Source organism: Lampris incognitus, chromosome 9 (assembly GCF_029633865.1).
Source record: "Lampris incognitus isolate fLamInc1 chromosome 9, fLamInc1.hap2, whole genome shotgun sequence".
Classification (NCBI taxonomy): Eukaryota; Metazoa; Chordata; class Actinopteri; order Lampriformes; family Lampridae; genus Lampris; species Lampris incognitus.
In genome coordinates this window covers 26,341,177-26,353,252 of record NC_079219.1, presented here as the reverse complement: position 1 = coordinate 26,353,252, position 12,076 = coordinate 26,341,177, and the positions used below count along the sequence as shown (strand labels likewise).

Below are 12,076 nucleotides of genomic sequence, written 5' to 3'. Positions count from 1 at the left end.
AGTACACTTGCTCTAGCCTGACAACTGGAATCTTAAAAGTGCGTTGTAATTTTCTTTCGAGAATGTCTGGAGCCAAACATCGGATGCGGGACAAGAAGATGAGAAATCAGCCCGCTAGTGTGCAATATTCGTCCAAGCCACTAAATTTGTTGAGCACGTCGCAGAATGGAGGAAACACCCGGGGCTCTGGTACTCCTTCTTTTTATTAGCTTACGGTCATTGATTTGTCCGATTCCCTTTCCAGGACCACTCCTCTCACTGTCTTTCTTTTTGCTAACGTTAACATTACCCAGCGATCTATTAATAATAATAATAATGATGATGATGATAACCAGTAGTCTGAAGCGTAATGTAAAAGTTCATTTTTGATTCTCCTACAAGCCACGGTTTATAAGAGAAATCCACATAATCACAGCAGCAAGGATGTCCTCATCTTTTGCCCCCCCCCCCCCCCGCAATACCTTTGGTGTTTGTTTGGTGGATTCAGCGCATTAGCTCTGTCTAAATTGGGGTACACACGTGAGTTACAGTTGATGTCAATGATGGACCTAAATCGACATTTTCCTTTGAAAGGTCACAGTAGTCATGATCCATCTACACCAAGGCAGAGGGATCCACGCCACAAGGATGGATGGGTCCGTGGACACCACAGAGATGGTGGGGGCTATGCAAAGGAGATGCCCAAGTACATCACTGGTAAACGCATGAACATACAAGATACACATGCAACTGTATTTGCATGTTTTATTGATTGACCATTTACGTGAGCGCACTGCACCCCTTTGTGACTGAAATGAAAATCACTATGGTATTGGTTAGTCATTTTTTATTTAACAAAATCAAGTCCTGTGTGATTGGATGAGTGACCCTATGATTAATATTTCTGAAATTGTACAACATGCACTAAGTATTTATCAGATTGCTCATCATAAAAAGATGGACAGCATGTTCAAAATCTTTGCTGTTTTTTCATTTCTTTTTTCATCAAAACTCCCTGTGTTGTAACGTTTTAGTAGATGTTGTTAATCTAAACAACATTCCATTGATTTCACAGGGGATGCAAAAAAAGTAATTTTGCTGAAAGCAGCTCATTAAATTGTCTGTGAATGTTCTCATTCATCCAGGTCATGGTTATCCAAAGGAGTTGAATCAAGTGTAACTGGACTTGGTATATATCCGTATATATCCAAGAGGATAAATTCTGAGTCTCATCACCAGCCAGTCAGACTAGCTTGGTCTAGTCAGAAAGGCACGAACTGAGGAAGCCTCTTGGATGAGAGGCAAAACGTCTTCACAGATATATACCAAGTCCAGTTGCACTTGATTCAACTCCTTTGGATAACTCATTCAATTCTTTATGAAAGGCCAGTGCAGTGTTGTTGACAAATTAATGGTGACTCGGTCAGACTAACAAACCCTTCTCCCATACTTACTACACAGCCAAAGCATTTACCAAGGCTAGGGCTGCAGAGGTGAGTGCCATGCTGAAAGCTGTCAATACAGCCATAGGCAGCTGCCATGCATATGGAGCCCTTCCTAAACACATGAGGAGGAGGGCAATGAGCCACAACACCAAGAGGCTTCCTTGCAGGCTAAGGGAAGTGGCCAACCGGATGGTAATGTATAGGATTCATATCAATACACACAGATGTACATACTGGTTTCTCATCTTTCAGAGACCATACCTGCTCCCTTTCTCTAACTCATCTGTTCAAAATGCATGTACTCACACAGACCCGCACCATCTTCTTCTTTTCCTTTTTAATTTTTTTCCTCCTGTATAAGATAGTTGCACTCATTCTCTCCTATACCTTGAGACAAATACAGCTTTGCTTTCCACACCATCTACTTTCACAGCCACTGTGAGATTTCTATTGCTCACCTTCTTCCCCTATTGTACTCCTCTTCTGGCACTGCTAGCGAGAGAAGAGCCTTCAGGCAGGCCCAAAGAAGAAGGAGCTGGCCAAGAACAAAAGCCGCAAGGCCCGACGACGGCATGGCAATCTGTTGTTGGAATTTAATCGGCGCCAGCGGAAGAACGTGTGGCTGGAGACTCACATTTGGCATGCCAAGCGCTTTCACATGCTGAAGAAATGGGGCTACTGTCTCGGGGACAGGCCTACCTACAAGTGCTACCGTGCCTGTTACAGAGCCATGAGCAGCCACTGCCTGCTGCAGGTATAAGACACAACCAATGAGAAAGGATGCATGTCAGTTTATGAAGTTTGTGTTCTCGTATGTATTCAGGGATGGAAACACTTAAAAATTGGCAGGTGGAATTTGGAAGTTCTGTCACAATTACTTAATGAATTTAAGTGAGGTTTTAATTAAGTCCATTTGTGATTAAAGTCAGTTTAAGCTTTTCTTTTCCGAAATATAGGACCTTTCTTACTATTGCTGCATAGAACTACAGGGAGAGGAAGACCGGCTGTTAGCCTCTCTTTCACAGCTGACAAGCAAGGAAACAGGTGAGAACATACACTCATCCTCTCTATTACTATGCTGAGTAAAACTTTTCTGAACATCACCTAACCTGAGAGATGTTAATTTTTCTTCAGCGCCTCCTTCTCAGAAGTTTTGACATTAATGTTTTTTGTGATCCTGATTGGGGAGGGGACGGGGGTTCTTTTATAGATTTTTAAATCACAAAATGTTAACTGAAAATTGAATCTGATATTCATCATTGTTTACGCGTGTACACACGTGAGATAGTTTAAGAATGGCAATATCATTTTTAAGGAGGGGTGTTTTTATCAAATACCCAGAAGATAAAATTCTCTGAAGCAGATTAGGTGTGCACCAAAAGTCGCCAGTTGAGATGTACACGGCTTTAAAGTGAGTCACTTGTGAGACTAAAAAACAGGGGAGAAACCAAATTGTACTCCCTAATCCACTAAACCTGGTTTGTAAGTCAAGCCTCCGAGGAGAAATATGATAAACACGCCTCACACTGAGGAAAATTAGCCTATCTGTAGTTTGACTGATGAGAATAATCTGTAATCATAGTGTTAACAAAGTCACAAATGCATTGATGTGCATTTCCAGGTCCCACATTTGCTGTACCAGTAGCCCTGTCAGGGCGAAGGCAGGGTAGTGTGGTGGTTTACAGAGCAGGGCGGTACCCCTCACAGCCCCTGGGCCCAGTCACCTTCCTCTGGAGACCCCGTACACAAGGCTCAACCCACAGACAGCTGTGGATCTGGGCACATCCCACTATCAAACAGGTACTGCAGATGTTAATGGATTCAGTTGTTTAATTTGAAAATGGTTCAGATGTCATATGAATCTCCATTTAATAGATATTCATAGCTATTATAAATCAGATTTCCATACCGGATCGGTCAAGGCCCGGGTTACCAACGACTGCCACTTGCTTGTACTGTTGGCCAGCAGGGTGCTGGTGGAAACTACGCTACTGTTGGGCAAAGGAAAGGGGGAAGGCATGTCCAGAGGTAGCAGGAGAGGAGGAAGGGTAAGAGTGTGGAGGTGAGAGTCAGAACTTTGAATGTTGGCACTATGACTGGCAAAGGGAGAGAGCTGGCTGATATAATGGAGAGAAGGAAGGTAGATATACTGTGTGTGCAAGAGACCAGCTGGAAGGGGAGTAAGGCCAGGATCATCGGAGGTGGGTTCCAATTCCTCTACCATGGTGTGAATGGCAGGAGAAATGCGGTAGGGGTAATTCTGAATGAAGAGTATGTCAAGAGTATGTTGGAGGTGAAGAGTTGGACAGAGTGATGAGTATGAAGCTGGAAATTGAAGGTGTGTTATGCATGCTCAGTAGTCCAGGCAAGAAAAATCAAAGAAAGTTTCAATGGCCATGTGTACTATTCACGGAGGATTTGGGAATGTTTGCAATCACGGCATTGTAAGATGGTGACAGATGTACTGTTAACCCCCCCCCCCCGTTTGTGTTGGTGAATGTTATCAGCGCATGTGCCCCGCAAGTTGGGTGTGAGATGGAAGAGAAAGAATAATTCTGGAGTGAATTGGATGAAGTGGTAGAGAGGGTACCCAGGGAGGAGAGAATGGTGATAAGAGCAGACTTCAATGAGCATGTTGGTGAAGGGAACAGAGGTGATAAGGAGGTGATGGGCAGGTATGGTGTCAAGGAGAGGAATGTGGGAGGACAGATGGTGGTGGATTTTGTGAAAAGGATAGAAATGGCTATGGCAAATACATATTTCAAAAAGAGGGATGAACACAGGGTGACGTATAAGAGTGGAGGAAAGTGCACACAGGTGGACTATATCTTATGTAGGAGGCGCAATCTGAAAAGGATTGGAGACTGCAAGGTGGTGATGAGGAGAACGTAGCTAGGCAGCATCAGATAGTGATCTGTAGGATGACTTTGGAGACCAAGAAGAGGAAGAGAGTGAAGGCAGAGCCAAGGATCAAATGGTGGAAGTTGAAGAAGGAAGACTGTTGTGTGGCATTCAGGGAGGAGTTAAGACAGGCGCTGGGTGGTAGTGAAGAGTTGCCGGATGGCTGGGCAGCCACTGCAGAAATAGTGAGGAAGACAGCTAGGAAGGTATGGGATGTGTCATCTGAACAGAGGAAGGAAGACAAGGAGACTTGGTGGTGGAATGAGGAAGTATAGCAAAGTATAAATAGAAGAAGTTGGCAAAGAAGAAGTGGGATAGTCAGTGAGATGAAGAAAGTTGACATGAGTACAAGGAGATGTGGCGTAAAGCGAAGAGACAGGTGGTGAAGGCAAAGTAAAAGGCGTATGGTGAGTTGTATGAATCAAGTCCATTTTATTTGTATAACCCAATATCACAAATTTGCCTCAGGGGGCGTTATAGCAACACAACATCCTGTCCTTAGACCCTCACATCGGATAAGTAGCAACTCCCTAAAAAAAAAAACCTTTAACAGAGAGAAAAAATAGGAAGAAACCTCAGGGGGAGCAGCAGAGGAGGGATCTCTCCCAAGACGGACAATGTGCAATTATGGAATTATAAAATATATGAAGAATGTTATGAGGAGGATGCCCAGCGGTGTCCAGACACCACTGGAACAGCCTAGGACCCGAGCCACGCGATCACCATGTAGACAAAAAAGACAAAAAAAAAAAACACATTAGTCACACATCTGAGTGAGAGATGGATGTAACATTTAAAAAGGATAACAAAATTATATGGATTTATAAGATACATAAAAAGAAAATGTGATGAGGGGGATGCCAAGCAGTGTCCAGGTGGTGACTACCATCACCATGGAGACCTGGCAGGAGGACAGACTACACGTGCACAGATGACTCATTGGTGTTGACTATGACATGTCCATGTCCTCTGTCTTCACTTTAAGAAAAGGAGGGCCGAAGCCCTTTTGTGTTTTGTTGCTGATCAGATGCGCTCTAAGATGCTACGTATGGCTCCCCAACACTGCAAAAGGCAACGGACAGCTGAAGGACATATTTGAATGTCTTTGGTTGTTGTTTTTTCAACCATATAAACTTGTGCTCTGGACTCAGATGAGCACTTCATTTCTAAATTGTCCCTGTTCCTCCCTCTTTTGGTGAAACAATTTTTTTTTTACATGAATTCTTTTTGCATTCCATTAGTTTGACTTCAAGCGATCAATTCGTGCGGCTTTTTTTAAGTTAAAATTTCTTGTGTCTTAGACAAGATCATAGCCTTTGCATCACAGAAAGTTGAATCAGTTCATCTGGACACAACGTGTAGTGAGAGAGAAATGTTTCATCACTCATTCAAGTGACCTCTGACTGCAGGTGTCCCCACCCTTATAAACAACACAGTGGCATAACGACTGAAAACAATGATGGTTTTCATATGCACATTACATTGTGCATGTGATGTGCATTGAGGGAGATGACACACATGACATCTGTTGAGGGAGATGCCATATAGATGCCACACAGGGAGAGGACATCAGATGACACACATGATATCAGATGACACACATGAGGGAGATGCCACACAGGGATATGACACACATGAGGGAGATGCCACACAGGGAGATGATACACATGACATCTGTGAGTCATTTCCCTCAATGTCACTTCTCACCTTTGCTCCCTTGTGAAGAGTGGGGCAAGACTTAACTCTGGGCTCCTTGATTTTAACAGCCAGAATCTAACCTGGCGCATTGGCCACTTTCTGTTCATATCTGTTTCATTCTTTGTAGCTGTCCACTTCAGCTCTTATCAGATTCTTACAGCACCGTTTGTGCACAAATGAACTTGATTGAAACCGACATCTATGGCTAGCACTGGCTAAATGCTAAAAGCATCAGTGCAGCTCTGTTGATCGCATATGTCAATATGCAACATGCATACTACTTATCTGTCAGTATTTTGTCAATATCCATGCCTCTCTATGGCTTACTCAGCCATTGGCATTCAATGAAGAAGACAAGGAACATAATCTATCATTTAACATTGTCAGCATGGTGACAGTCCAATGCATGTTGAAGATGTGAAACTAATTGGCGAGGCTTGGCAGGTGGTTTATTGGAGACCTGGCAGGAGGACAGACTACACGTGCACACAAGGGAGACACACCACACCATTCACATACACAGAAAAAGAGAAAGGAGAAGACATCATTCAGAGAGAGAGGGAAAAGACGTGAGAGGAGAGAACAGTTTGCAGTAGTCAATAATCTATACTCTATAATCTCATCGGCAGAACGGTGCTTGGTAAATTTATTGAGACAGAAACCGACCCACCATGCAGTACAGTTGTGAAGTACTCAACTTAAAGGCAACATTGTAGGCTAAGGCAAAAAGATTAGTTTAAGTTTGGATTTAAAGGACTCAACAGACTGATTATCTAACGGCAGCAGGCAGGTAATTCCACAAGAATGGGGCCTGATAGGAAAAGGCCGTGCCAACAGCTGACTTCTTCTTAACTTTGGGTACTCACAGGAGCCCCGTATTTTGAGAGTTAAGAGCTCGAGATGGAATGTACGTTTTAAGGAGATCAGACGGGTATGATGGGGCAAGCCCATTTAGGATTTTATAAGTCAGCAGAAGCACCTTGAAGTCTGATTTAAAATGGATAGGAATCCAAAGAGGCAAGAATTGGTGTAATATGGTCAAATTTCCTTGATTTAGTTACGGTTCTAGCTGCAGCCTTCTGAACCATCTGAAGACTTTTAGTACTAGCATGTGGCAGACCTGAAAACAGAACATTACAATAATCAAGTCTGAATGAAACAAATCCATGTATTAGAGGTTAGACACAAGGAGGACTTGTACCAATTGGCTAGACAGAGGGACTGAGCTGGGAAGGATGTGATGCAGGTTAGGGCGATCAAGGATAGAAATATAAAATGTGCTGACAAGCAAGGGGAGTGTGTTGAGAAGGTGGAAGGAGTACTCTGAGGGGCTGATGAATGAAGAAAATGAGAGAGAGAGAGAGAGAGAGAGAGAGAGAGAGAGAGAGAGAGAGAGAGAGAGAGAGAGAGAGAGAGAGAGAGAGAGAGAGAGAGAGAGAGAGAGAGAGAGAGAGAGAGAGAGAGAGAGAGAGAGAGAGAGAGAGAGAGAAGGTTGAATGATGTGGGGATAGTGAATTAGGAAGTGCGGTGGATTAGCAAGGAGGAAGTGAGGGCAGCTATGAAGAGGATGAAGAGTGGAAAGGCGGTTAGTCCTGATGACATACCTGTGGAGGCATGGAGGTGTTTAGGAGAGATGGCAGTGGAGTTTTTAACTAGATTGTTTAACACAATCTTGGAAAGTGAGAGGATGCCTGAGGAGTGGAGAAGAAGCATGCTGGTACCGATTTTCAAGAACAAGGGTGATCCAGAGCTGTAGCAACTACAGAGGTATAAAGTTGATCAGCCACAGCATAAAAATATGGGAAAGAGTAGTGGAAGCTAGGTCAAGAGGAGAGATGACGATCAGTGAGCAGCAGTATGGTTTCATGCCACGAAAGAGCACCACAGATGCAATGTTTGCTTTGAGAATGTCAGGAGGAGTCACATTGTTTCTTTGTGGATTTGGAGAAAACATGACAGGGTGCCGAGAGAGGAGGCGTGGTATTGTATGAGAAAGTCAGGAGTTGCTGAGAAGTATGTAGGAGTGGTGCAGGATATGTATGAGGGCAGTGTGACAGTGGTGAGGTGTGCGGTTGGAATGACAGATGGGTTCAATGTGAAAGTGGGATTACATTAAGGATCGACTCTGAGCCCTTTCTTGTTCACAATGGTGATGGACAAGTTGACAGACAAGCTCAGGCAGGAGTCTCTGTGGACGATGATGTTTGCGGATGACATTGTGATCTGTAGCGAGAGTAGGTTACAGGTCGAGGAGAGCCTGGAGAGGTGGAGCTATGCACTGGAGAGAAGATGAATGAAAGTCAGTAGGAGGAAGGCGGAATATGCATGAATGAGAGGGAGGACTGTGGAATGGTCAGGATGCAAGGAGTAGAGGTGATGAAGGCGTATGAGTTTAAATACTTGGGGTCAACTGTCCAAAGTAACGGGGAGTGCAGAAGAGAGGTGAAGAAGAGAGTGCAGGCAGGGTGGAGTGGGTGGAGAAGAGTGTCAGGAGTTATTTGTGACAGAAGGGTACCAGCAAGAGTTAAAGGGAAGATTTACAAGATGGTCGTGAGACCAGCTACTATGTTAAATGGTTTGGAGACAGTGGCACTGATGAAAAGACAGGAGGCAGAGCTGGAGGTGGCAGAGTTGAAGATGCTAAGATTTTCATTGGGAGTGATGAAGAAGGACAGGATTAGCAACGAGTATATTAGAGGGACAGCTCAAGTTGGACGGTTTGGAGACAAAGCAATAGAGGCAAGATTGAGATGGCTTGGACATGTGTGGAGGAGAGATGCTGGGTATATTGGAAGAAGGATGCTGAATATGGAGCTGTCAGGGAAGAGGAAAAGAGGAAGGCAAAAGAGATGATTTATGGATCAGGTGAGGAAGGATATGCAGGTGGCTGGCATGACGGGAAGATGCAAAGGACAGGAAATGATGGAAACAGATGATTCGCTGTGGCAACCCTTAACAGGAGCAGCCAAATGCGATAGTAGTATGAATGTCTATTTAAATGTGAGAAATTAGGCCTATGTCTAACTGTACAGTTACTTTATTTTCACAAGTCTCAATGTGTTGGTAGAGTTGAATAGTTTCTTTTTTGACTCATACTAGAAACACAAATTACATTTCTTTTTACTGGCTCTGATTGCCCTAACCAAACCAGACATCTTCATAAGGTGGCTTCTGACTTAACTGTTTGCTTCTTCCAGGATCTTGTGCCTGAGTTACAAAGTGTGTGCCAATGTTTGGAGGCTGTATTCCCACCAGTTTCTCCAGTGGTCATGCCTGCAGACCTTGCCCCCGTTGCAGGACCAGAGTTCACACCTGAAAAGATCCCCTGGACAAAGCAGACCCCTGGGAGAAAGAGAAAGCTTAGTGCCAAGACTGCTGATGGACCTGTGGCCAAAAAGATCCTGGGTGATGGAACCAGATCTCCCACCACTCCTGTTACCTGGAAGTCCAGCTCAACAGGAATTGTTATAAAGTAAGTGAAATGTATGAATTTTAGGTGACTTTGAGCTGGGGTATCTTTCAGCTGTGAATATTAATCTGAAAAGTTATATTTGCCATTTTGCTTCGTTTCTGTCGCAGTGATCTCACGATGGAGATTGTGCGGTATCGGCTAATTGGGCCACAGTCACATTCTGTTCTGACAGAAACTCTGGAAATTGCCACCGACTGTGATGTAAGAAATGTAGTAATATCGGCATGGTAAGACCCACTAAAACATGTTTACATGTATCACTGAAAGGATTTTGTTTGTGTTATTTTAGTTAATGAACAAATCCCATCCATCCTCCCTCTGGTGGCCTGAGCACTGCCAAGATGAGAGCAAGATGATCCTACATCGTCAACAAGCTGACGTTTTTCATACACTGAAGAGTCAGTTGCATATCCATTACTTCTCAACTTCAGTCAAAACAATTACATTTTTTTTCTTTTTAACCATGTGTAATTTTTATTTTTCCCATCTGGCCTTGCAATTGGTAATTTGTTGTTTATGCCTCCAAGTTTCCATACATCTATTGATGTGTTTGTCTTCAGGTATCTACTCCACTGGGGAGGTCCCTTCTGGCACAGTGCTCGGTCTGACGGTAGACGACCCCAGGTTGACTTTGCCAAAGAAGAAGGGCAAAGCTTTGCCCAACATGAAGCAGACACAAGGTAAAATCTGACCTTGCGTCAGATTGGCAACATTTCAGTCATGGTGGTGGTCATAACACAGTCTATGTACTCAGGAGCTTGTGGTCTTGTAACTAGATTTTTTTCATCGAATGGATTTTCCCTTTTTCATGAATGATAGCCCTCTGCAGCTCCTCAAGCATATGCTATTGGTCACAGAGCAAACAATCTTGGCTAATTTAATCCTTTTTTTATGCCTAGTTTTCCCCGTATTCATCCCCATCCCCTGTTTTATATCTGCCTGTAGATAAAAGACATGTCTGACTCAGAAAAGGGAATCAGTATGTTGTTTCTAATCCTGAGGCTGTTTCAATGAGTACACATCTGGTTCTGTGCTCCTGGGGAGCCTCTGCTTAGCCATGCAGATGTCCCAGGTTCGAATCCTGGCAGGGCCCTGTACTCAGGCCACACTCTCAGTGACAGACAACACTATGCTGATTCCCCATTAGAGGAGAAAATAAACCCCTGAGTCAAGTTGAGTCAGGATTAGTATTACAACATACGTAAAGTATGAGTCTGACCTGCAATCTTACCTGCAAGACGCTACACAAGTACACTTCCATTTGCACTGCTCTGATCATACGCCATCGTACTTGGTGTGACAGAAATGTCTTCCTGTTTTTTTTTTTTTTGGTTTTTTTTTTTAAGGATATTCTCAGATAGAAGAATGGGGGGTTTTAATGGGACCGACTCACTCATTGACAAACATATGATTGAGCATGCAGTTGCGCTGTAGCCCTGCCCCTTAAGAATCCCTTTACAACTAGACATGAGTCAGTAGTATTTAATAACTCATTCAGGTTAATTTCACTTTTGGTTTTACCAAAAATAATTTGCATATACCTCTGTATAGTTGTCTTTGTGTTGTGTGCAGAGCCCAAGTAGGGTAGAACAAATATTGGAAAAGGATCTCCATCTGCTGTTTGACCCAGTCCAGTTTTAGCATCATTGTATCGTCTCCAGTTCTCCTCTAAATACTAATAATGATGACTTTATTTATATAGCAGTACTTTTCAAAACAAAGTTACAAAGTGCTTTACAAGATTAAAAAAAAAAAAAAAGGTCGAAAACTGATAAAAAAAACAATTCAAAAGCAGTTTGCAACATTGGGAAGGAAATTTAAAAGCAAAAGGAGCTGCATATGAGGAAAAACAAAATAAATACAATAAAACAATGTAAAATAATTAAGATAATAATCAATAAATAGTAATAAAACATAAACAAGATAAACAAATTATAAATTCAGACCACAAATCCTAAATAAGCACACTTATAAAAGTATGTTTTCAAGAGAGATTTAAAAGCGGATAAGAGGGAGGCGTCTGGGTAGTGTAGTGGTCTATTCCATTGGGTCGCTGGTTCAAATCTCTGTGTTGCCTCTGGCTAGGCCGGGCGTCCCTACAGACACAATTGGCCGTGTCTGTGGCGGGGAAGCCGAATCTGGGTATGTGTCGTGGTTGCACAAGCGCCTCCTCTGGTCGGTCGGGTGCCTGTTCGGGGGGGGGGGGGGGGGATAGCATGATCCTCCCATGCACTACGTCCCCCTGGCGAAACTCCTCACTGTCAGGTGAAAAAAAGCGGTTGGCGACTCCACATATATCGGAGGAGATGTGATAGTCTGCAGCCCTCCCCATATCGGCAGAGGGGGTGGAGCAATAACCGGGACGGCTCGGAAGAGTGGGATAATTGGCCTTGTACATTTGGGGAGAAAAAGTGGGGGGGTGGTGGATAAGTAGCTTGCTAGTCTGATCTCCTCAGGGAATGTTGTTCCATAGTGTAGGGCTCCTAACAGAATAAGCTCATTCACACTTGGTCCTCAGCATAGATTGTGGAATGGCTAGCAGAGCCTTGGGTAAGGACTTCAAGTTGCGACTGGGCACATA

The 12,076-nt window shown here is 43.6% G+C and overlaps 1 protein-coding gene across 1 annotated transcript in view; it reads left to right on the top strand.

The window, feature by feature from the left end:
• The first annotated feature begins 37 nt into the window (after positions 1-37).
• Positions 38-12,076, top strand: part of pop1 (POP1 homolog, ribonuclease P/MRP subunit) — a 29,291-nt gene continuing 17,252 nt past the window's right edge. The window contains exons 1-10 of the mRNA XM_056286252.1: positions 38-189; positions 574-696; positions 1,441-1,616; positions 1,921-2,178; positions 2,381-2,468; positions 3,046-3,224; positions 9,221-9,495; positions 9,603-9,696; positions 9,785-9,893; positions 10,056-10,175. Of these exons, the coding sequence (XP_056142227.1) occupies positions 63-189; positions 574-696; positions 1,441-1,616; positions 1,921-2,178; positions 2,381-2,468; positions 3,046-3,224; positions 9,221-9,495; positions 9,603-9,696; positions 9,785-9,893; positions 10,056-10,175 (1,549 nt within the window). The 5' untranslated portion in view covers positions 38-62. The remainder of the gene's footprint in view (positions 190-573; positions 697-1,440; positions 1,617-1,920; positions 2,179-2,380; positions 2,469-3,045; positions 3,225-9,220; positions 9,496-9,602; positions 9,697-9,784; positions 9,894-10,055; positions 10,176-12,076) is intronic.